This window comes from Plasmodium vinckei, assembly GCF_900681995.1.
Source record: "Plasmodium vinckei vinckei genome assembly, chromosome: PVVCY_04".
NCBI classification, from domain to species: domain Eukaryota; phylum Apicomplexa; class Aconoidasida; order Haemosporida; family Plasmodiidae; genus Plasmodium; species Plasmodium vinckei.
Genome location: NC_051296.1, coordinates 337,306 through 364,512, shown reverse-complemented (window position 1 = coordinate 364,512; position 27,207 = coordinate 337,306). Strand labels below are relative to the sequence as shown.

Genomic DNA, 27,207 nt, shown 5'->3' with positions numbered 1-27,207 from the left:
ATTCATAAAATAACATTGGTTATATCCAATATAAACTATTTAATTATTTATAATATAGTTACCCCGTTGTAATAATAGCGTTTATCATCTGCTACAGAATCTTCTTCATGTGTATAATCAACTATCGTTGTATTTTTATCTGATGGATCTTCATTATTATTGTTATTTGTTTGATCATTAAATGTTTCATAATTAAATGGATCGTCTGTAAAGGAACCAACATCATTTATAGATGCACCACCATTTATAGATACATCATCATTGATATTTATCAGGTCATTTAAAACTTTAGAATAATTATCACTACCATCATATATATACCTTCTTGATATATTCCTTCTATTTCTTACTCTGGGTACATTATCATTTATTTCATAAAAAGATGATCGAAGTATTTCAGATCTATTTGGTATATTTCGTAAATTTTGTATCGGAATTTCTAAATCATCTCCTAAAGTTGATTCTGCATATATTCCATCTGTTCCAACTTTTATATCCTCATTAGTATTCCCAACTAAACATGTTTCATTTGTTCTACTATTACATTTTTTTACAGATCTATTCCTATTTGTAGATTGGCTAGTTTCTCTAACTTCCTCTATTTCGCTACCTTGGCTAGCTACACTTATCAAGTTATCATTTTCTATCTGTGAAATCTGCTCCTCTACATTCCTATCCTCCTCATTTGGTCCTAAAACTAAATTATTTAGCTCTTTTGCTATTTCTTCATTGACTACCTCTTCATTGGTTATCTCTTCATTTCCTGTTTCACTTTCAAATTCCCTTTCTTCGTCCCGTTGTCTTATGTTATGTCTTTCAAAAAAGTGTTTCCATTTACTTGAGTATAAAGAAAAAATATTTCTTTGCTCATTATTATTTTGATTAGATGTGAAAGTATTTTCTCTTTTATTATTTGCAAGATGAATGCTTGTTTCTTCATTTAGCTTTTTATAGGAAGATGTTATATTCTCGTTTTCCCATTGTTTGGATTCTTTTTTTCTTCTTTCCAAATTATAAATAGAATCATAATCATATTTTATGGTATCCTCATTATTTTTATAATTTTTACCAGCATATTTAGCTCCATAACTTCTCACAAATCTTTCTAAATATGAAGCACTACAACTTATATTATTATTATGACCCTGTCTAATTTTTGGAATAAATTTACATATATTTTCTTCTTCATCCATTTTAATAATTTTAGAAAATTCCAAAAAGTTTTTATCGACATATTTACTTTCTGTACCACCGGAAATGCATCGATAAGGGTCCCCATTTTGTTTATCTACAAATTTTACTGCACTTGTTTTCTTTTTATTTTTGTCTAACTCTTTTATATCATTACAATGGGCTAGAGATTCATTTTTTCTTTCCTTTTCTATTTTTCTTCTTTTTATTTCCTCCTCATTTTTATTTTTAAATATTTGCTCGAAATGGGAATAATAATATCCAATGTCATCATTTTCATAAACCTCATTCATATTTAAACAATTTTTATCTCTCAAAATATCTTCGATATCATAATCCCTACTTATTTTACTATTCCTATTGCTATGCTTATTAGAGATGATACATCCTTGCTTGTTTTCTCTTTTCCCCATTCGATAGTTTCGATTTCCTTTATCCGTTTCATCAATAGTCACCATTTTTTTATCCTTACTCTGTTTTTCATTCTTTTCATTCTTTTCACTTTTTCCCGTTCGATAATCTGCCTTTCCATCATTTAAAGCATTTTTTTTATTCATTTTTTTTATTTTGTTTTTTAAATTTTTATTTAAGTATTGAATACATAGTTTTCTTTCTTCTAGAGAGCTTAAACTTTTGTTGCATTTTTCGTCGATACATTTTTTATTATTTTCACCACTTGTTTGGCTATTTTTTCCGTTTTGTTTTTTAAGGAATGGATAGACTTGTTTTCCTTTATTTTGGTTAGCTTGTCTTTCCTGTACACATTTTTCAAATATTTTTTTCTTCAACTTTTTATTTCCAACATTTTGTGCATTACTATTTCCATTTTTTTTTTCGCTTTCATATTTATTTCCCAGTTTATCATCAAACTGTAAAGATGTACTAAAGGCCTTAATCTTTTTGTCATGTTCATTTGCTCGAAATATGTTTGCATCCTCTTTTTGCTTCTCTTCCTTGGGAAATATAATTTTAGCAAATGTTTTGGATGAATTGTCAGCAATTTGTTTTTTCAAATTTTCCGGTTTTTTGAGTTTGAGATTTTTTCTATAATCTTTATCCCAATATTTAGATGATGTGTTTTTTTGGGGCATGCTATTTTTACACAATCCATTTTTCTGGTTATTCTTTTTAATCTTATTTACTAAAAGTTTATGATTCTTTTTCATTTCATTGGAGGTTTCTACATCTGTTTTAAATATGTCGTTGTCTTGCTTTGTTATCTGTATCTTTTCAAATTCCCCACTTGTACATTTTACCTTTTTATCTTTACTTGAGTTTTTTTTATTTTTAAAGTTCCTACTATTTCTACAACTATCTTCAGTACTCTTGATATTTGTTAATTCATGTGTTTTATTTGATTCTGTTTTTCCACTTTGTTTATTTTTTAATACCTCTCCTTGTAAATCGGCACTTACATTTTTATTTTTTCTAAGAACATTATAATGTTTGCCATCTTTTCCGTTGACTAATACTGCTCCTATAGTTTTTCTAAAACTTGTAATGAGAGAAGCATTATTATTTTGATCCTCATTTTTCATATTCCCTTTTTTAGAGTTTTTAATCCCAATGCTTTTATATATTTCATTATTATTATCTTTCTCTAATTCCCCAATATATTTATTCGATTTTTCTATACATACATATTTTCTATCAAATTCTACTGATACATGTCTTTTAAATTTGTGTGTTTTTTTTTCTGGTACATAATTACCTTTAGTTTTATTTTTTCCGGCACCCTTTTTATTGGAATAATTTCGTGCATTAAAAATAGGCCCGACATTGTTTTTACTTTTTTGTTCATGTTCATTATCTTTCTTATTTTGTCCATTTTTACCTTTTATTGCATCGATTGTAATAGCCATATTTTGATTTGCCACTTTAGCTTGAATTTTATTATTTACCAAAACCGTTTTATTTTTCTTCATCTTATTATCAAACATGTATTTGGCTAGCTTCGTATTTTTACTTTTATCCTTTTCAGTATTCGTATTTTTACTTTTTTCCTTTTCAACATTCATATTGATTTTCTTTATTCCAGACATCTTCGATATATTTTGGGGATTTTTCTTGACGACTTCGTCAATTTTTGTCATTCCTTTTTTCTTCTTATCTTCACTATAAAATATATCACCAACTTTTGCTATCGCTTTTTGCTCTATACATATTTTAGCTTTATATTCTGAGTCTACTAAATTATTTACAACAATTCTTTGTTCAGGATCTTCATTTTTTTCATTATTAATATATACCATTTCTTTGTTTTCTAACTGATAAATAGACATACTTACTTCTCTTTTTAATGAAGTATTACTTTTTTCTACATCTTTTTTGTTTCGGTTTGCTAAAATGGGAAAACTACTATCTAAATTGTTTATACTCTCATATTTGAGATTATTTTCTTCCCATTTTATTTCTTTCTCTAATTCGGTCTCTAATTTGCAATGTATTTGATCCATAAACTTGTGGGTATTATAATTTTCTATTCCTTCTTCTTCAACTTCTATATATTCTCTTTTTTCATTATCCCGTACTAATATATGATTAATACATTCCTCAGACATTCTTGTAATATCTACTTTATTCAGAATCTTTTTATTATTATTCAACACTTTAATTTGTAGGCTCTCTGAAGAATTATTTTTACTACCACTTGTCGAATTGCATATATTTTTAGATTTCATTTCATTTTTCCTAACATTTTCAGCATTATTAATTTTTCTACGATTGGGATTGCTTAATTCTATAAGTGAAAATATATTACCATCAAAGCATTTTTTATTTTTATCACAAACTACTGCATCTACTTTTTCTTTATTTCTTTTATTTCTTTTATCTCTTTTATTTGTTTGCTTAATGGAATTATTTTTTTCATAAAAGGACGCCAAACTATTAACATTTATATATTCCTCATTTTCGAATATTTTTTTTATGTATTTATATTCATCACTGTTATAGCCATTGCCCGTTTCCAAATTGTCGTCATTTTCTAATACGCTTGTATGCGAAACAATTCGATTGCTATAAATTTTTTTAGCCGTATTATTTGAATTGTTTTCGACACATGAAAATGTGACCCAATCAAAGTTTTGGAAGCTTCTTCCCTCGATAATATTGCTATTGAAGCGGCGTCTATCCTCACAGTTATTTTTGTTCACACTACTACGGATACTACATAAATTATTACTGCTACTGCGTCCACTAATACTATTGCTAACATAATTACAACTATTGTCATTATTCTGTGCTTTATTTTTGCTATCTGTGAAGCTTTTCGAATTTTCCATTTTTATATTATAACAATAGCTATTTTCTGTGACTATCAAACTAGCATCCCTTTTTTCGTTATCTACTTTTTCAGAATGTGTATCATCACGTAATCCTACTATGCTATCTTTGTTATCATCTTCAGTAATAATTTTGTCCATATTCAATAAATTATTACATTGTGTTTCATTTGGCTCCGAACATGCTTGCTTACTACATGGGGCAACATTTTCATCGCATTTTAATAAACCGATTTCATTATCATTGTTTTGGGGTATCGTTGTTATGGTATTTTCATTCGAGCTTTTGTCTTTTACTTCTGTTTCTTTTGCTACAACTTCACTTTCTTTATTCATTGATTCTACTATTGGAGTGATTAATACATCTTCCTCGTTATGTTCACGCTTTTCGAAAATCTCCTCTGTAACATTTCCATCTTCAACTGATCTATTTCTATTAGACAAATTAGTAATCGAACTGATAATAGTGTTACTACCTTCCTTTATTTTTTCTGAACAAATTCTACGTTTTTCTAGAGGGGAAACATTTTTGTTTCCTTTTTTTTTAAGCTCTATTAATCTGTAAATATTTCTTTTGTGACCATTTAATATCTTTATTTTTGATTTTTCACTAAGATTACTGTATTTTTTTATTAATTCTTTCGGTTTTATTAAATTATTTTTTATATGTAGAAAATTTTTCTTTCCTATCTTAAGTTGATTATCAAAGATTATATATTTTCTACATAATCCAGTTTTTCTAGTACAAATGTTTCTACTATCATTTCGATGTGTGGATATATATTGGTTGTTCAAATTCTTTTCATTATTGCCATATCTCTTATTAATGGAAGATACTTTGGTTCGAAAACTGTCTATAATCAACTGAGCCTTTTCACAGTTATTCATATTGTTTCTTATGTTCTTTTCTTGGAATGTATGTGCAATGAAACTTTGATTCATTTTCATGACAAATTTTCCAGTATCATTAGATAAGCTATGAGCATTAATATTTCTTGTATGATGTACAGGCATCAAGCAAGTGCTATTCTTATTACTAGGATGTACAGCATTACATTGAATCATAGGTATAACATTTACAGGCAAAACACATTTATTTCCATATACAAAAGGAACTGTGTTTGGGTAGAAGGCACCACAAGAGGTCAAGAGCGTATTATTGCATTTATTTTGAATCGAATTTCTATAACCAGGCTTTATATATACATGCTCATAAATAAAAAATTCCATGATTGAGTTTTGGTCTATTTTCACATTATTTTTTTTGGCATATTGATGGATCTCTATTGAAAATTTAAATACAGGCTTCTTCTCATTTTGTTCCGATATTTTATCATTATTCAAATATAAACTAAAATTATGAACCGGATACATATTACGTTTAAACCACATATGGCTTAGAACCTGATTAATACTATATCTCGTTTGAAAGTTTGGATCTAAACAATGAAAAATTAAATCGATTGCATCATTAGATAAATGAATTCCATTTTTATCAGTCAGCAATTCCCTATATTTTTTATGTACTATCATTTTCCAATACATATCTTTTTCTGTAGATGTTCTAAACAATTCCTGTTTTGTTAGACAAAAATATAATATATACCCTACACAAAATACATCAATTTTTGTTGGATCATATTTACATTTTGCATGTATTTCAGGCGGCCTAAATATTTTCCCAAATGTTTTTGTATATTTTTCTAATACTACATCATTTTTGTTATTAACATTAAAATGAAGAGCTTGCCCAGGATCATTCAAAACAGGATAAATAAGCCCATTTGTTTCATTTTCAAATAAAAGCACATTTTCTAATGATATGTCTCTTAATGCCATTTCTTTCGAATGCAAAAATTTTATAGCTAATAAAATCTGATAAAATAAGTATCGCGCTTCTTCTTCTGAAAATGCTTTATTCCTATTTTTCATAACTTCAAATAAATCACCATGCATAGCAAAAGGCATAACCATGTATATATATATATCATCATCAAAAATGCTATCACATATTAATACGTTACTATGCCCACTCATGCTATCTCTATAATAGTACTCAGACAATGGATCTTCTTGTATTTTTTCCTTAGCCAATTCTATAAGATGCTTTGATAATACTTTTATTGCCTTTTTCGTATTGATCAACTTTTTATTAGTATCTTCAATTATTTCAGACAAATATACAGTTCCATATATAGCTGACTGAAGTACCTTCAATAATTTATATTTGGATTGTTTATGTTGGATTATTTTTCCGGCCAGCTGTGATGTTTGCTTTGCGAACTACAAATGGGGTAATGTTAAAAAATGCGCATATATATTATTAATATATAAGAAACAGAATACATATGTACAAAAAAATGCCACGGTTTATATAAATAAAACACTATGTAACACATTTTGTATGCATGTATCTTACATGTTTCACTTTCTCTTCCTTTGGTAATTTTTCAAAAGAATCGTCATTTTTTTCAGTAATCGGCTTATACTGATAAAATATTTTTTGTTTGTTTTTAGACATAATTCCAGACGGGTTAATATCAAAATGTATGCAATAGTTTTTGTTTCTTCCTGGATCCGTATTTTTTACGTTAATTTGCAACTTTAAGGAAATACATGCATTTTGGGGGTCAATCATTTTGTTTGATCCTGATGAGCCTAAGTTGTTCCATAACTTGGCCATATATGGCTGTGTCATTACTCTATTATTATCATTCTCGGTTTTGTTTTTATAAATTTCCTGAATATTCAACACCAATTCATTATCTGCATTTCTGCTAGCATGGGTATCTTTATTCAGCTCGGTCTTTAAAAAAGTATGCCCTCTTGTTTGTAGCTGCATTTTTGAGGGGTTGCTACTTTTTCGGTTTTTCTTGTTACTACTCTTCTGTTTTATTATTAATAATATGTTGTATTATTACTGTTCGGATTTTCTGGGTTCCCTTTTACCAGTGGTGCAGTTTGTTATTATTATACTGTGATATTGTTTTATATTCTTATTATGTTGATTTTGTATTTTATAAATTTATAATTGGCTATATATATTTATTATTTTTTTGTATTAAAAAAAATTATTTAGAATAGACTTATTTTTATGTCAGTGTAATTTTGATTTAAAAATATTTATAATGCACAAATGTCTAAAAAATATTAAATATGTAAATTAATAAAAATATATGCATAAAATTGTAAACATTTATAGAATGTACATAATTTTGTAGAACTAATTGCAAGCCCATGCAATTGGTTGTTTAATAAAACAATTTTAACTTTTTTATTTAATATAATTAAATATGTGTGTGTATTTCTTATATATATATATACATAAGACTAGAAATTTATGTAGTATTATTCACATGAATAAACTATTTTTATATTTTTTTAGAAAGTTACTTTTTAAATAACATTAAAATATATTATAAAATTAATAAATATGAAAACAATAGTGAGGTGTAATTAAATCGGTCATAAGTGTGTAAGATTGTGTACTATTAATAGTACCTTCATAAAAATAATATTTAACAAGATTAAAAATTATAATGTTTTATAAGATAAAATGCATATGTATAACACTATGTGTATGCATATATACATGTATTATGTATGCATTGATTTTTTAAAAATGTGTACTTTTTTATGTCAATATTTTAATACTCTTTATTTCCTAAAGAAGTATTTACATTAATAACAACAGCATTAAATAAAAAAATAATGAATAACAATATAGTTATTTTTTTTTTTTTAAAAAGGTTGTACATAATTTTTTGGGTATTCTATATGTATTTATACCCACTAAAAAAAAAAGCTATAATGTAATAATACTTTATCGCTATATATGTATTTTATATATATATTATATAATTGTTTACATTCTATGTATTTTACGCTATCTATATATATTTTAAGGATATGCACATTCTACAATATTAATATAAAGTATCTCATAGAAAAATAATTAAATAAGAATATAAAAAGATATGTATTTTTCCGGTATATATATATAGAATGAGTCTTTTTAATAATTACATGTTTAAGTTTGCTTGATATATATGTATTTATTAGTATTTAATAATTTTAATTAGTTTATATTTAGTTATTAGCTTAGTTTATAATATATTTTATAATATATTATATTACATTATTTTTTATATTATTTATTTTTACATATATTGTTTTAATAAGTATGTCAAAAGGTATTTTTTTACATAAGAATGTGAGAAATATTTCAATGTATTTTAATAAATTTATTAAATAAAATAGCTATAAATATAAAAAATACCATTTATTTTTACATGTCCATTCATATTTAATATGATATTTTATTTTTTTTTTATTGCTTTTTAATGTTTTTTTTACTTTTTTTTTTTTATTGAAATGAGTACACAAAATAATTCATACCCTATGACATTGTCTACAAAGGTGTACACTATAGTATTTTTGTACATATTAATGTATGCATACATATATATATATAGAGATATAATTATTTAATTTTATACTAATAATCGTGTACATGTGTGCATATACCTTTTAATCTTATACCTATATTATATTAGTATGAAATATTTTTTTTTAATTTATTTCTAGCAAAAAAAACAGGAAAATTTTGGGGTATGTGAAAAAATACTTGGTAGTATTAAATATTTTTTTTAGCACGCTAGAAGTTTCTATAGAAATACATTAACCTTATATTTTTTTTTTTAATATTTTTATATAAAAATATAAAATTCTAAATATATATTTTTCTTTTTTAATAAATATAAACTTATACAAAAAAATACTATACAACATAAATACCAAATAAATCACACTTTCTATCACTATATAAAGTGAGTATCCAATGTAGGTCTCCCCATGCTTACATATATTTTTATAAGATATTTTTCCTTACTTTATTAATAAATATATAAAAGCATAATGCTTCTAATTCTGTGTTGAAAAATAATAAAAAAATTTTTAATATCAAAAAAAAATATATATTACAACAACAAATTTAGTAGTATTATGTGTACAGGTTAATATATACTATTAATTAAAATACTATAACTAATTTGTATCGATTTGTTCGAAAAACAACATAAATACGGTTAAATTGTTTTATAGGGGCACATTATAGTCATAAAACTTTTTATGCTTAAGCCAGAAATACTGGTATGTGTATTTAATATTCACTGAGAAATAAGTTATATATTCCAATTTTAGAAAACAACATCGTTAATAGGGAACACACATATATAGTATTTGGATGCAAACCTTTATCTTGGATGTATATATACATTAGCACTTAAATGAGGTATAGCTACATCCACTTTCCAATATATCATATTTTTTTTATAATAAACACTAAAAAGTTTATTATGTTTTAACACTTTTTAAAAGCATATATTATAAAGCATAATACCTTCTTTTTATTTGAATAGTATACATTTATAAAATGTTAAGTAAACTATTTTGTATAAGATTGGTTTATTTTTTAATCGAAAAATATATCATAACGAATAAGCAACATATGATATTCTACCATTTGGGGTTCATTTATAAAAATAGCCATTTAAGGAAAACGCACACACAATATATATAAATACATATACTGTGTGTACTAATAAATATTAAAATATACCTTTATTGATATAAACATATATCCTATAAATCATTCTCTTAATATATATCTATTTTTATAAAAACCTGTACACTATTTTATTTTTTTGGTGTGATATTTTTTTGTATAATTAATAAAAATTCAAATACCCGAATTAAAAAATATTTCATGATAAAGAAAAAAAAGAAGACGGAAAGAATAAATATTCTTAAAATGTGTAATGTAAAAATTGCATAGGATAAGGATATATACATTGACAGAATTTTGTGTGCAAAAGGAGAGGTTTAATATATTATATAAATACAACATGCCTATAAGCTATAAATGTCTTATATGTAAGCAAATATTTATGTTTATATAATGGATATAAATCCATGTTGTAGTTAAGGGTAAGGGATTTATGTTGTTTATAAACCTTTACCCTATATTTTTCCCCCTTGCCTTTTTATGCGTTTCTTTAGTTACATATTTATTTTTCCTTCACTATTTAATAACTTTATTCTATATTATAATTTATATATTTCATTTATATTTATCTCAATATTTATTAATTTTTTATAATTAATTTTTTCCATTTTTGCACAGCTTATACATATAAAATTTGAGTAAAAATATTGCATATGTATAATATATAGAAATATACATATATATATATTAAGAATGAATTATATAAAAATATAATGTAGTTTCCTCTCTATGTATATTTATTTTCAGTTAAAATATTGTTGTACGTAGTTTATTTCTCCCTTTACATATTTTTTTTGGATAATTAAAAAAAAATAAATAAACGTATATAATATTTGATATGCATAAAGTAACACGTACTAAATATATACAATAATATACTGGGATATTTCACTAGTATATGTATAATATTATTATGTATATATGCGTAGGAAGTAATGACGTTAAATTTTATTTCCTTATATTATATAATGCAAGATATTTTTAGTATATGAAATAATATGTGCTTTAATAATATTTTGTAAAAGTATGTAAATTGTTCATACACCAGTTTTATACTATTTATAATTAATTAAAAGGAATTGATAATATAATCACAACATTCCACACGTGCATAATTTATTATTATTAAATCTATTCAAAGTTTTAATAAAATATAAAACTTATGTGGATAAGAATATTGTATTTATAATATCATAAAAAACAAATATAATAAATAATAATAAGGTTATATTATATATGTAAGAAAAAAATTAATTAGCTATATAGAAATTATATACTCTATATAAATTTGCAAATCGCTATATACGTATGTAGGTACATATATATATGCATATTTTACTTTACATATTTTATCCATTATTTTAATTTTTTTGTTATAAGTTTATGAGCCCATGAAAGATACTGGCATGTTATGTATATATGTAGATTATATATGTTTATTTATTTACATGTAAATATTATATATTTTTGTGTATGTAATAGCATTGTATAAAAAAAAAACTATATATTGTACTTCCCTGACAATACATATTTACTACCTTACATGTTCAGAAAAAAAATATAATAAGAAATAAATACGTACAAAAAGTATATAATTTACATATTTACACATATATATATGTGTAAATATGTAAATATATATGCGTAGGTACTAGTATATATGAATTGCCCACTTGTGTATACACGTGGGCATACAGGAGACATATACATATTTCATGGATATAAATTTTCATATACATTTTTATATGTAATATTTATTATATACTTTTAATAATTTTGTTGTTATTGACTTTTTTGCATGTGTGCACTTTTTATTTCAGTTGGGACATAGGTATATGCATATGTTTCAGATTTTTCAACTTTTTTTATAACGTCCTGTTTTTGTATTTGTTATATGGTTCTTCATTTTATTTTCTTGCGAGTTTGCCATTCTCATTTTACTACACACTCGAGATATATATCATCATTCCGCACCCCCTCCCCTTTTTTTATTTTTTAAATACCCCTTTTTCAAAGCATGGGCAGCAATAGCATAGCCATATCACAGCAAATGTATTTTAGCACCCACAATGCTTTACGGATAAATGAAGAAAATGATGTGATTAGTACGTTATTTTATGAAATAAATGGGCATAGGCATATAAGCCTATTAATATTTCCTTTTTATGATGTACAGATGCTAAAACGATTACTTATAAAAAAGCTAGATTTACCAGATATAAAAGTTAATGATATATTAATATTTTATAAAGGAATTAAATTACCAAACTATAGAATAATAAGTACTTATTTAGATAATACAAATAGAGTAGATAATGTGAAAAAAAAAAAAAAAAAAAAAGTAAATAAATTATATTGGGCTATAAAAGATCCTAACCCTAATGCATCCATAAGAGTAATAGATAATAAAAGTTATCCTCCATTTTTTGAAAACATTTTAAATGATATTAAATTAGCCTTTAAAAAAAATATAGCACCTAAATTAACAATGGATGGAACTGGAGGAACGTACTTATTATTTAATAGTAAAAAAAAAGTTTGTTCTGTTTTTAAACCTGCCGATGAAGAAGCATTTTCACCATTTAATCCACGAGGGTATGAAGGCAAAATATATCAAGAGGGTTTTAGAGCAGGTGTTTTATCAGGTGAAGGAGCAAGTAGAGAAATAGCAGCTTATATACTTGATAATACATATAATAATTTTAGTAATGTTCCATGCACAATTATGGTCGAAGCATGTAATCCTCATTTTAATAATAAAAGTAATCTTAAATATATATATAATGAAAATACCTTAAAATGGAAATGTGGGTCACTACAAGAATTTATTGATTCAAGAGAGAGTGTTGGCAATTATGATCATAAACAATTTAGTATTCGAGATATTCACAAAATTGCTATCTTAGATATACGTGTAATGAATTTAGATAGAAATGATGGAAACATATTAGTATCTCCATTAAAGAGTTTAAAAGATTGTTGTAATCAGTTTCTTTATCGAAATAACAAGCGTTTTAGTACAAATGATGAAGATATCCTAAAACGAATAATAACAATAGATCAAAAACCGTCGAGGTAACATAGGATTGGAAATGCTTTAAAGATACGTTCTATAACTCTAATTTACAAACTTACAACTATATATTATGCATACATTATCTTTCCTTGTACAGGTATAGTTTAATCCCGATTGATCATGGCTTAATAATGCCTCACATTATGGATGTCGCAGAAATTGACTTAGTTTGGTTCGATTGGCCCCAAACAAAGGTAATGAAAAAGGCTCAGCCATTTTTATGTATCCGAAATAGTTTTACATGCATAGTGCACTACTGCATGATTATTGATTTTTTTTGCAAAAATAAAATTGTAAATATTTTTATAATTTTTTCAGATACCATTTGATAATGAAGTACTCGAAGTAATTTTCGCATTCGATCCTGATAAAGATGCTGATAAAATAAGAAACAAATTATTAATCAGAGAAGATTGTATACGAACTATGAGGGTATGTACAAGGTTACTTCAAATTGGAGCTAGGATGCATCTAAATTTGCATGAGATTGCAAAAATAAGTACTCGAAAAAATATTGACGAAGAATCTATACTCGAGCATCTGGTTCGGGATTCAATCATTCAGGTATGCCCATTTTGTAGTTTGCCAACTTTGCCAACTTTGCCAACTTTGTCAATTTTGTCAACTTTGTCAACTTTGCTAACTTTGTCAACTTTGCCAACTTTGCCAACTTTGTCAACTTTGTGGGATCCACACGGGTATATATATTTTTTTTTTTTTTTTTTTCTCTTTCCCCCTGTAGGCATACCAAATGATGGATTACACCTCCTTAATGAGCACAAACAGATTAGGACATATTCTTGATTTAGCTGAAATAAAAATAAATAAAAAAAAAAAAAATAATAAAAATAAAACAATGGAACAGATTGATAATAACAAAACAAAAGATGAAAACTCAAATGATATTAGAAAAAATAATAGTTTTCAAAAAGAAGAAAATTATGAAATAAATAATAATACTAGATATGCTAAAACTAAATCATTAGATATTAAAAAAATAGAAAATTCATTTACTACAGTCAGTTTTAAAGATATAAAGGAACATAAATCATCTTCAAGCTTTACACTAGTAAATAATGGTACTAATGAAAATGTAAAAAAGAGCTATGAGGAAAAATTTGAAAAATATAATATAAATATGAATGAGCCAAAGGAAGGAGAAGGAAATAGTACATATAAAATGTTATTACAACACCAAAGTGATACTAAAGAATTTGATGAAAAATATAATAAATTTATAAATACAAAAATGAATAATATATCAAGTAAAGATAATATAGGAGGAGGATATTATTCATGGTCTAAAGATAATAGCATAGAAATACGAAGTAATAGCATAAATGACCAAATTAAGGAAAAAAATATTTCAGAAACAAATTCTTTTAGTAATAAAAGTGAATATACATTTGTAACAGCAACATCTAATTCAAAGAAAGACGATAATGTTCATAAAAGTTCTAATGATGTAGAACAATATAGTGATGGTAGTGAAAATTATGTAAGAAATTTGGGTGAAGAAAATGCTACTAAAGTTGAAAAAAAAATGAAAAAAAAAAAAAAAAAAAAAAAAAAAATAAAAAATGATGAAAAACCGGAAAATGACAAATTTGATAAGCTTGATAAAAAAGAACCATGTAATATTAGTGATGACAATGCAGAAAATGATAGAACTTCAAACCATTCACAAAATAAAGATAAACAAAATGAAAACAAACAAGAAATTTGCCAAAACAAAACAGAAGGAAAACAAAAAAATCAACAAGACATAGATGCTTACGAAGATGATGATGAAGAAGAAGAGGAGGAAGAAGAAGAAGAAGAAGAAGAAGAAGAGGAAGAAGAGGAAGACGAAGAAAATTATGCACGCTTTAAAAAAACAACAGGTACAATGAAAAGAATAAATGAAAATACAGGAACAGCTTATCGAAATATTGAAATGAATAAAATAAATTCAGTTTGGATGATTAAAGATAAAAATAATAAAACAATAAATGTTAAATGGGAAAACAAAATTTTTGAAAAACTTTTTTTTGAAACTTTTGAAAATTATGTAAAAAAATATATAAATGATTATCACCCAAATTGGAGAGATTACCCATATAATGGATCAAAAATTATCACTACAAAACATTCATATTTAAATAATATTAAATAATTATTTTATAACCATAGATAAAAAAAAAAAAAGATGTCTATATGCATCTGCATGTTTTGTTATTCCCTACAGGTAGTGTATCGCTTGCTATTCATTTTTCATTCATTCTATATATTTCTCTCTCTATATATGTACGTACTTATGCATTAATGCTCATTTTGATCATCATATTACATAGTTCAAAGAATGTAAATTAGAAATACTCACAAATGTTTTCTTTATCAACCGTTATGTACCGCTGTATATGTGCATATATACAGCTATATATATATTTTTAATTTTGTCACATTTTTTCTTTTTTTTTTTTTTTACGTGATTAATACATGGTTAATATTTAAAAATAATTCATGTTATTTTTTTTTATCCTTCAATGAATAAAAGGAGGTTAATTACTATGTTACTAAATTTATATATTGCATATATTTATTTGTTTATCTTTAATTTTTTCTTTCCATTTATTTTACTTTTTTTACGTCATTTTCACACCTTTACTAGATAATATAAATAAGATATTATTTCTATATAATTAGAACTAACAACTTTTTCTATATAGTTAAACAAAACAAATTGCTTTTTAAAATTTCGATACAGTCTTGTATAAAAAAAAGCATGTACATATGCATACGAGTTACTAATATGTAAGAGACAAACTTTTAAGAATAAAAAATTAACAATAATACATGTTTAGACATAATTAGTAATATCACAATTTAGGTATAAGTATAACATCAAAATCGCTACTGCTATACAGTAATGTTTGGTTTTTCTCGATTTCTTTGTCATTGTTTTTTTCCAAAGGAATTTTATTAGAATATAAAGATATGTCCATATTGAAAAGCTTATTAAAAAATAAAACTTCTTGATAGAAATGATTTAGCGGAAAGTCACTATCCTTATCATTAAGTTTGATATAAATATGGAAACTATTTTTGTCTGGTAGTTTACTTTTTTTTAAATTAGAAAAATAGTTAAACAATCTTGTGAACATATCAAAGTTTGTACTATTTATTACACTTTTTTTTAGTAAGAAATTTTCATTTTCAAAAAAATTATAGTTAGATGATAGTGGCTGAAAAGGATGCTCATTTATTTGTTTCAGTTTTGAAATGTCATTATTTTCTTTTTTGTAAATTTGAATATATAACACTTCAGTTATATGTGGAATGAAAGGGTATAAAATTTTAAGTACCCCTTTAAAAATGTGAAGTAGTAAGAAATTTCCAACTTCTTTTGTATACTCATTAGTTGAATTATACAAATAATAATTAATATAAAACTTTGAAAAATATATCATAACAAAATTATGGATTATATTAATAGCTTGAACTGAATCAAAATATTTTAAATTTTTTATAACCATATCAATTAAATTGCAATATGAAATATGTATTCCTATATGTCCTATTTTAGGAAAATCTAGGTTCTCTAAAAAGTTAGATATTTTCTCATTCGTATTTAATTTATATTTTGTTTTTATTTTATTATATAAATTAAAAGAACAATTGATTTTTATAAAATTAGCTATACTCCATAACTTTCGAAGAAATTTTTCACTTTTATAAATAAAGTGTTCAGAAAAAATAACATCCTCTGTGTCTTCTTTTTGCATAAAACAAAAGGATAATCTTACTGTATCAGTATTTAAATTTTTTAAATATTTATCATAATATTTTACATTTTTATCAGTTTTACTTATTTTCTTTCCTATATTATCTTTTAGCAACCCATGGAATTTTACGACCTTTGCCAATTGGTAATCATTTTTTTCAACACTATTTTTAAACTGGTTTGGTAATATATCTTTAATATAATTATTTTTAACTAAGTAATAAAGTAAAACAAAACTTCTTACAATCCATGGATGTAATATATCTTTACCTGTGCATATAAAATCGACTAAACATTCTTTTTCTCTTAGCAATTTGTAAATATCTATTTTACTTTGATCTAAACAATGTATAAAATATAAAGCAGAAGATAACCAACTATCTAACACATCTTTTTGTTTTAAATTTTCAATTTTAATAGTTTTATTTTTAAAAATTACAGACTTTTTCATATTATTATAAGCCTCTTCTACATTATTCCCATATACATAATATTCAAAATTTGAATCACAAATATTGTCATTATCAAATTTATTATTATTTATATTTTTTTTTTCAATATTTTCATCACATTCATATTTATATATCGGTATTTTGTGCCCATATGGAATTTGCCTATTTAATATCCAATCATCATTTATTATTCCATCAAAAAAGTATTTTTTATATTTTGTTGGTAATACTGTAAAGTTTGTATTAATATTGTTTTCATAAAACATTCTACTTAATTTTTGATAATCAATATACCAGTGCTCTGAAAGAACGAATTTGCATTTATGTCCTTTATAATAGGCATACCTTTTTACTGTGTTTGTTTCATCATCCTCAAAATATTGAAAGTTTTCACAATCTTTACTACAACTTTCTAATGAAAAAACTGGAGCAAACACATTCTTTTTTTTGTCACTTTCCTTTACACTATCGTCATTTGGAGATATGTAACTCCTCTTGCAATATATCATAGGAATAATTTTTTTACATGATGAAATATAAGCATACTTATTTTGAAATTGTTCTTTATTTATTGAATTAAATAAAACACCACTTAAATTGTGGATATCATTTTTATCTTCGATTTCTAAATAAATAACATTCTCCTCATTTAATGTCAATTTTTTTGGATCTTCTAAATATTTTATAACATTTTGTGTTTTAGGGATTATATAAATATCTCCCGATTGATCATTTATTTCATTCTCTTTACTTATTTTGTTAGCTCTTTCGGGATTGTCACTATTTATGTCGTCTTTGCTAACTATATAAAGTTTTACCACACATTTTTTATTGTTTTCTTCCTTTGGTTTTTCATAAAATTCTATGTCTTGCCTCGGAATAATAGTTTTTAAATCGTCGCAATAATATACGGGATACATTTTATTTAAAATAAGTTTATTTTTATATAAAATATAAAATGTTTTACTAACTATATGCTTCATATTTTCATCCATAGTATTATAAAATTCATTTTCATCAATCACAATATTTATATTTTGTAATCTTCTTAAAATGTCGTCCTTTATTTCATTTTGCCATTTACTTATTTCTGTTATATATTCCAAATTGCTTATATAATTCACCCCTTTCATTTTTAAAAACAATTTCCAAAACATTTCATGGGCACTAAGCCCTCCGTGATCCGTACCTAAGTAGTGAAGAAAAGTCAAGAAGCATTGTGAAGGTTAAGAAGCATTATGAAGGTTAAGAAGCATTATGAAGGTTAAGAAGCATTATGAAGGTTAAGAAGCATTGTGAAGGTTAAGAAGCATTATGAAGGTTAAGAAGCATTGTGAAGGTTAAGAGGCATTGTGAAGGTTAAGAAGCATTGTGAAGGTTAAGAAGCATTATGAAGGTTAAGAAGCATTGTGAAGGTTAAGAAGCATTATGAAGGTTAAGAAGCATTGTGAAGGTTAAGAAGCATTATGAAGGTTAAGAAGCATTATGAAGGTTAAGAAGCATTATGAAGGTTAAGAAGCATTATGAAGGTTAAGAAGCATTATGAAGGTTAAGAAGCATTATGAAGGTTAAGAAGCATTATGAAGGTTAAGAAGCATTGTGAAGGTTAAGAGGCATTATGAAGGTTAAGAAGCATTGTGAAGGTTAAGAGGCATTGTGAAGATTAAGAAGCATTATGAAGGTTAAGAAGCATTATGAAGGTTAAGAAGCATTATGAAGGTTAAGAAGCATTATGAAGGTTAAGAAGCATTATGAAGGTTAAGAAGCATTATGAAGGTTAAGAAGCATTATGAAGGTTAAGAAGCATTATGAAGGTTAAGAAGCATTGTGAAGGTTAAGAGGCATTGTGAAGATTAAGAAGCATTGTGAGAGTCACGAGCCAACACAAATGATAGCTTACCATATATGGGGAGCGCATATTTTGAAAGTATGTGCTTATTAAACAAAAGTATGACATCTTGATATATGAAATTGTGGTAGTGCCCCGCATGTAATTGTCCTGAAAGATTCGGGGGTGGGTAAACTAAAATAAATGAATTACCATAATCCAAAGTATTAAACTTTTCTTGATATTTTTTTTTTTCATATTTTTTATATAAATAAATAAAACTAACAATATTATTATTATATATATTTTCAAACTGATTTATTTTATATATGTCTATAAAATGGTCTACATAATAATTCGAAGTCTCTACAACATATTTTTTTGTAATATACTGAATTGCCTCCCAATTTAAAAGTGCATTATGTTTTTTAAAAAAATTATATTTTACAGACAAGTGGTATTTACATAAGAAACTGTTTTTGTCATGCATAATAATTTCATGAATAACTTTTGTCGGATTATCATATTTATTTGGTGATCCCAAGAATGGTTCGATTCTTTTTCCACCTTGCACATTTAGGAGATATACACTTTTTGATTTATTTTTTTTTTTGAAACAATTTTTTGCTTTCGTACTATTAATAAAAAAGGGATTTCCATTATAAATTATTTTATTTTTTCTATCAAATTTTATAATATTGTTTTTGTTTTTTTTAATTTGGTAGTCTACTAAATTTTTCCTTTTTAATTTGATTGGTATATGTCTTTGATATATAATATCATAATTATTTTTTTCTACAAATTCTTTTATTATTTTTCTTTTATTTGCTAATATTTTTTTATTTAATACTGATAAAGGGACACTTAAAAAGAGGTACAATATGAAGGATACAAAAAGGGATGTATATTTCATATTTTTGTTGAGCCCCCCAAAAAAATCATCGTAAAGTGTATTGATAAAAAAAATATAATTTTCCAATGATTTATATTTAAGAATGATTATCCATATAAGTTATATATACTTTTTTTTACAAACTTATTAATAAAACAGATTGTTGTAATTAAAATGAATTAAATATTTCTAATCTTGTGTAAAACCAATTGGTTCATACAATATAAATAGTTGTTATATTTTTGAAAAAATAAAATGTAAGTCATAAGAAGGTTTGCCTATTTTTCACCTTCACCAAGACAAAGAATAGATACAGTCTCAATGATATTTATCAGGTTCATTCCTATTTTGTTTTTGTTTCTAAGTTTTATATCAAAAATTGTTTGACACAGTTTTTTTTTGTATACATGTTAGTTTGCTCTCTTCTCTGTTATTCTAATGGATGTATTTATAATGGCATTATAAAAATACGTCTTTCTTTGCTAAAAAAATGAATATATTAAAGTTAGGGGAATCATATTTTTCTATTTTCATTTTTCTGCTTTGTTCCTTGGATTGTACTTTTCTTTTTGTGGTGCCCATCCCCTCAATATCCTTTAGCATGCCAAAAAAAATGATAATTTTTTTTTGTTTTTTTATACCCTTTACATTATAAAACAAAAGAAATATAATACATAAAAATTAGGATTAAAAAAATAATCTATACAATATTTTTATAGATGTATTTATTCCTCTATATCCAAAATGGAAATCACACAAATAATGCACTGATATAATTTTTTTTGAAAAAAACATACCTTCACCATTTGATATTATATATACTTTTTTTTCTATACAAAAAAAGAATGTACATATATATATATAATATTTTTTATTGATAACATTTTATTTATTCATTTTGTTGAACGGAAAAAAAAAACATTCAAAATAGAAAAGGGTCATCATTTTGATAAAAGTTATTTTGGACTTTTACTGCTTAATGATTACAAAAAATAAAAGATAAAATTCCCAATCCTAAAATAATTCTCTACATTATTTTTGGTAGTCATAAGGCATCCCTACTTCTGAATGGAAATTATACGCAGACGATCGGCATAAAATTTTCATAAATTTTGTTCTCTTTCAGAATAATGCTGAAATATAAAACCCAGAAAAGAAGTGGCACATGATACAGAGATTAGCAAGTGACGGGAGTTCTGGCAATAAGGTATATAAAAAAATAAAAATATAAAATATAAAACAAAATAAATAAGAACAAATTAATAAATATACACAAGAAAAATCAAACGTAGGCAATAAAATGAAGGGAGGTGGATTTTATAAAGGAACAAGTAGTGAACAGACTCCATTTTTTGTTGACAAGGAAAAGAAGTTGATCGAGAAACTAGCATGGCCTGAAATTTATAACTATAAAATAAATATAAATAAAATAAATTTTGATATAGTAGAAAAATGGGTACAAAAAAGATTAATCGATTTACTAGGATTTGAAGATGATATATTATGTGACTATTGCATATCTCAACTTAAGGATGAGCAAGATGGAAGAGGTTAGTCTTTATCCTTACTATTTATGTGTACATCTATATAATACATAATTGCCAATTAATCAATTAAAGTTAATCTTTATATTTTATACTAGTTATTGTTCTATAAAATATGGATTATTTTTCTTTTACATTTTAGATTATGAAGAGAATCGATACTTGGATTCCAAGAAGTTGAAAATAAACATCACCGGGTTCATAGGTAAGAAATAAAATTATAGCTTTAAAAAGGAAACCATCAAAGCAATGGTGAAGTTTTTCAAAAAATTTTACATTATTTTTTTCACCTTTTTTAGGGAATAAAAAGAGCGACATATTTATTAGGGAATTACTCGAATTATTAATAGAAAATGAAAAAAATGAAGGACAAGTTTTAAAGTCTCAACTTGAAAATAAAAAAAGTGAAATAGAATCAGCTAAAAATGAAACTGCATCTATAACAAAAAATATAAAAGCAATAAAAAATATATATAATGAAAATGATGAAAATCGAAACCGATCTATGAATTTTATAAAAGATAAAACAAAACGAGAAAACAGAGATCGAAGAAATGAACGTAATATTACATCATCTAATGAAAGTGATAATATATCATATATTAAAAAAAAAAAAAAACGCGATGAAAAAAAATCAATCTCAATACAATCCGATTCTTCTTCATCAAGTACTTATAAAAATAAAAAAAATTATAAAAGACCAATAAATAGACACAATAATAAAAGTTCTGATTCGGATGGGGACTCTAGTCGTTCTTCATCCGAAAGTAGATCCTCTGAATATAAAAAAAGGAAAGAGAAACGAGACAAATATTTAAAATATGAAAAAAATGACAACGATGATCGAAGAAGGGGCCATAAGGTAAGGGAAAGAAACGACAGAAGAGAAAGAGAAAGACAAATGGATAGTGGAAGGCATAGGAACAGACACAGAATTAGAGACCGAAGTAGAGATCGAAGTAGAGATCGAAGCAGAGATAGGAGTAGAGATAGGAGTAGAGATAAACATAGAGGGCTAAACAGGCACAGAAGTCGAGACAGAAGACGAGGTAAATATCGATCCAAGTCTAGGGAAAGAAATAAATCTAGTGAGTCAAGTTCTAGTGAAGAAAATTCACGAGCATCATCGAGTAGAAGTGACAAAAGTGATGATATAAAAAAAGAAAGAAAAATGGATAATCGTTCAAATGATTCAAATAAATCTGACTCTGAAGGCAGTAGTAATAATTCATATCAATCTTCTGAGTCATCATAAAATGGAAAAAATAAAATAATGAAAATGCTATTCATAAAAATGGTATAGCATATAAAATTTATCTATATGCATATTATACAAATAGGAAAATTTTCAAACTCAACATCAAAGTTATAAAAGAAGAAATCCCATTTTAAACAAACCAATTTTTAATTTTTTAGTAACTATAATAATTTTTTTATTCTCCTTTAGTTCAATCAAATAAGTTAAAGAAATTAAAATATAATGGAAAAAAAGTTATAAATGCTAAAAAAAAACTAAGAGAATTGCATCAATTTGAAAGAATAGGCAATCAAGAAAAAAGTGATAGAAAAAATATATGAACAATAAAAATATAAATAAAAAACATAAAATATGTATACAATTTTTGCTTTAAAAATATGCTAAATTATTTTACAATACACATAGACAACTCGCAAAGTAAAATAAATGTTTTTTTTGAAAATTGGCAAAAATTTTAAATATCTAAATCCAAGTCCTCGAAAGTTAATAAGCTTAAAATATATCTGTTCATGTTTATACTTTTTGTTTAATTCTTTTATTTTTTCTTCAATTGATAAAATAATATTTTTAGTTATTAAATATCTACAAATAATACACATCATATAGTGTATAAATGCGACTAAAAATATGCAAGAAAATGTAAATGCCAATGATGAATATTGCTCATATCTGTGTATTGGAAATATGACCATGAAGCAAACAAGCATGATAGCAAATGAAAATGCTGAAATAAAGAATGCCGAAAACCTTGAGAGTAAATAAAAAATATAGAGAATTATTTTATTTAAATCATTTGTATAGAATATAGTAAGAACAAACAAACATAGACAGACACATTTCTGCCACAAAATTATGCAATAAATCAAAAGATGAATGAAAAGTACTATAATATAAATATGAATAAAATATTATATAATAAACAAATTGAATAGTGTATCACCATGGAACTTTAGATCTCATTAAAACGTTTAATTCATGGATTTCTTTGTGCATATTTTCATGTGAATATAAATATCTGGAGTCATTTGTCCAAGGATCAAATGTATATTCATATGTTGCTAAGGATACATGCATTGGAATATCTGTATATTCACAAACGGTTAGGTCAACTTCAGGCTTTGCCAAATCAGTATTAAGCATTATACTTTAATATAGAATGAATTTTTTTTTTTATTTAATTCCAATTTTGTCTTTTTAGTTCTTGTTTAATTTTGTTCTATTCATATATTTATGTTGTCAGCTATATATATAGCGTTACTACATTAATTTATTTTTATTTTTTTAAAAACAGCAATTTAAAAAATTGGTTATTCTACCCCTTTTTTCAAAACATATTTTTCATTATTACTTAATATGCTATCCACATATATGCATATATATTGTGCATTTAATTTATAGCCTTATTTATTTTCATATATTTTCATTTATTTTCATTTATTTTCATTTATTTTTATTTATTTTATTTTTAACTTACACACATTTAAATATATTGCAAAAAAATTATTAACAGTCATAAATATTTGTTATTTTTATTAACGTTCAGAATTTTTAATAAAAAAAATAGCCAAACTATGCTCAGCTAATCGGATTGTTCTGAAATGTTATTTTGTAACGGATAATAAAAATGGGGAAACATATTAAAGCTTAAATGTATATTCCAATTTTGAGGTATACAACAAAAATAAAGTTTTTATTTGCTAAAATATTATTACATATTATCAAATTTATAAGTTGCTAAAATAATGTATAAAAAATTGTATCACAAAAAAAACATATTTATATAAATAAACATATCAATACATTAAATTATTCAAAAGATATAAAGCCGAAATTTATAGAATGCTTTATTTTTTGCATTGCTCTATAAGCTAATCAAATAGGTAATGATTAAAATGGTGGAAAAATACAAAAAAAAGTAAAAAAAATGTACATAAACTAATCAAGCCTTTGATAAAAGCTCATAATTGTTAAGCACCAACTATTCATGTGTGCAATTCATATAAAAGGAATAAATATAAGCACTACATATTCTATGTTACATGTTTGCTTTCAAATAATTTCTTGTTTGAGGAGCTCTGCTATATATTTGCGATGACATAGACTTTGATCGGTCGAGCATTCTTGCATAATTATCTCTAACACTTGTATGCTCACTTTTTATGCTATTAGAACTGTTCATGTAATTTCTACTAGTATTACTGTTCAAATCATTTATGTCTAACGCCCTAGAATATTTATTTGTATACGTGTTCATATTTGATTCAACTGATTTTTGAATATTTCTCGAAAAATTACTCATATTATCCGCATTTAATAATTTACTTGGTGTATGTATGGTATTGGAATAATTTCTTCTGTCTAAATTATTATAAGTAAGATTTTTTTCATTTAAATAAACATCTTTCATAAAGCTGTTTCGAGAAAAATTATCTTTTGGGATAGCTGAGAATCTCCTGCTTTCAAAATTGTTAACTACATTAAAGGAATTGTCATGAGTATTATTATGTTTATTTATAGAGCTCAATATAAAACTACTACTATTATTTGTATCTATTGTAAAACGATTTTTGGGATCACCTGCACTATACTTGTTCAAAGACATTGCACTATTATAATCGTGCATATTTCTATTAACAAATTTATTTATATTATGAGCATCAAATGTTTTTCTATTATTTAGTGCCTCTTTATTTGTAGTAGTTTGATTTAATAATATAGAACTCATACGTCTTGCTGTATAATCATTATGTGCAAGCGAATTTTTTAAATGCTTATTAACAATTTCTTGTTCTGCTTTATCTAAATTATCTAATACATTATTTCCTATATTATTTTTCATATTATTATTAAATATATTATTACTATTTTTATTGTCATTAAATTGGTTAGTACGCAAATCATAGTTTGTATTATATACACTGTTCATGTCCATTTTTAATTCATTATTATTATTATCATAATTTATATCATCTTTTTTTAAAAATATTTTATTTTCATCATATTTATCATTTATATTACTATACCCTCTAGGTATGTTAGAATTTATTTTATTCATATCTACATCATAAAAATTATTTCCATGAATATTTTCATTATGACTTATATTTCCTATTACGGTATTTCGTTGATGATGTGGTTTTGGAAATCCTTCTTCGATTTTATCATAATGTGTTTTCCTTTTTAATAAATCTATTTTTGTTTTATCCTTAAATAAATAATTTTCATCTAATTCCAAATGGCCAGCATTACTAAAATGTCTTCTTGTATTATAGTTGCCAGTATTCTTATTTATTTCATTGTAAATATTTAGATCTTCATTAATATTACCTACACTATTACAACAGGTACTACTATTTGTTTCATCTTTATTATAGTGAAGTAAATTATTATTACAATTTTTATTATTTATATTACTATTATTAATGTTAATACTATTTTTATTGACACTTAAGACATCTTTATTAAAATTTCTAAAATTGTCAAAACCCTCTCCAGTAAATGAATTTCTATTTTTTATTTTATTATCACCTATTAAGCTCATAAAATTTTCAAATTCATTATTATTATTATCGACATTTACATCCTTTAGAATATTTAAATGTCCATCACCAGTAGTCATATTATCATTTATATTTAAAAAATTGTCAACATTATTTAGGATACCATCATTTCCTTCAGAGAATGTATTTTGTTTTATACTATAAAACATATCATTATCATTTAAAAAATAATTCATTTTATCCGAATTTAATGGGTCTATTTCATCATAATATGTATGAACATCTTTTTTTAATTTTTCTTCAGGAAATTGAGACAATTCATGAATTTTTCTATCATAATTTTGTATTCCATTATTTATTTCATTCATCAATTCTAAATTTATACTCATAAAATTTCTTTTTTCATTTAAATTATATGGATGATCATTTGTGATTAAACCTTTTTGAGTATATTCATAATATAGTTGTTCAGCCAATTCTAAAATATAGTTTCTGTTTTGATTTTCATTAATTAATATTTGCTCTTCAACTTGTTTTAATTGTGATAATGCTAAAATTATATCATTAGTATCAATGTCTTTATATATATCATCATTTAAATTTTTTATTTGGCTTCCCAAAAGAGCCATGATACTGTAATTATTTTTTTTGGTACTTAGTTCATGGAAGTTTATATTTTCATTTTGAAATTTGTGATTATCAACTAATAATGATAAGATATTGTTAATTTTGTACTTTTCATATATTTCCCCATTGTAATAATTTAGCTTGAGGAATTTCATTTTCAAACCTTGTCAAAAATCTATTATCCCTATATCTGTTTGCATTCATAAAATATTTGCATAATAAACCA

General features: G+C 24.6%; 6 protein-coding genes across 6 annotated transcripts; 2 read left to right on the top strand and 4 right to left on the bottom strand.

Annotated features, from left to right (window-relative positions):
- Nucleotides 1-47: 47 nt before the first annotated feature.
- On the bottom strand, nt 48-7,317 carry PVVCY_0401020 (protein kinase, putative; the record flags this gene model as incomplete). The annotated part of the gene is made up of 2 exons (XM_008627738.1): nt 48-6,758; nt 6,895-7,317. 2 exons carry the CDS (start codon nt 7,315-7,317, stop codon nt 48-50), a joined length of 7,134 nt encoding a protein of 2,377 aa, XP_008625960.1.
- Nucleotides 7,318-12,058: 4,741 nt separating this feature from the next.
- Nucleotides 12,059-15,272, top strand: PVVCY_0401010 (phosphatidylinositol 3- and 4-kinase, putative; the record flags this gene model as incomplete). The annotated part of the gene is made up of 4 exons (XM_037634957.1): nt 12,059-13,116; nt 13,215-13,311; nt 13,436-13,681; nt 13,860-15,272. The coding sequence occupies 4 exons, from the start codon at nt 12,059-12,061 to the stop codon at nt 15,270-15,272; spliced, it is 2,814 nt and encodes a 937-aa protein (XP_037490146.1).
- A 703-nt stretch (nt 15,273-15,975) lies between these two features.
- On the bottom strand, nt 15,976-20,073 carry PVVCY_0401000 (valine--tRNA ligase, putative; the record flags this gene model as incomplete). The annotated part of the gene is made up of 2 exons (XM_008627740.1): nt 15,976-18,521; nt 19,233-20,073. 2 exons carry the CDS (start codon nt 20,071-20,073, stop codon nt 15,976-15,978), a joined length of 3,387 nt encoding a protein of 1,128 aa, XP_008625962.1.
- Nucleotides 20,074-21,352: 1,279 nt separating this feature from the next.
- On the top strand, nt 21,353-22,851 carry PVVCY_0400990 (pre-mRNA splicing factor, putative; the record flags this gene model as incomplete). The annotated part of the gene is made up of 3 exons (XM_008627741.2): nt 21,353-21,602; nt 21,739-21,801; nt 21,896-22,851. 3 exons carry the CDS (start codon nt 21,353-21,355, stop codon nt 22,849-22,851), a joined length of 1,269 nt encoding a protein of 422 aa, XP_008625963.2.
- Nucleotides 22,852-23,790: 939 nt separating this feature from the next.
- Nucleotides 23,791-23,994, bottom strand: PVVCY_0400980 (conserved Plasmodium protein, unknown function; the record flags this gene model as incomplete). The annotated part of the gene is made up of 1 exon (XM_037634956.1): nt 23,791-23,994. The coding sequence occupies one exon, from the start codon at nt 23,992-23,994 to the stop codon at nt 23,791-23,793; it is 204 nt and encodes a 67-aa protein (XP_037490145.1).
- Nucleotides 23,995-24,889: 895 nt separating this feature from the next.
- PVVCY_0400970 (conserved Plasmodium protein, unknown function) lies at nt 24,890-27,136 on the bottom strand (the record flags this gene model as incomplete). Its single annotated transcript, XM_037634955.1, has 1 exon — nt 24,890-27,136. The coding sequence occupies one exon, from the start codon at nt 27,134-27,136 to the stop codon at nt 24,890-24,892; it is 2,247 nt and encodes a 748-aa protein (XP_037490144.1).
- Nucleotides 27,137-27,207: the final 71 nt, after the last annotated feature.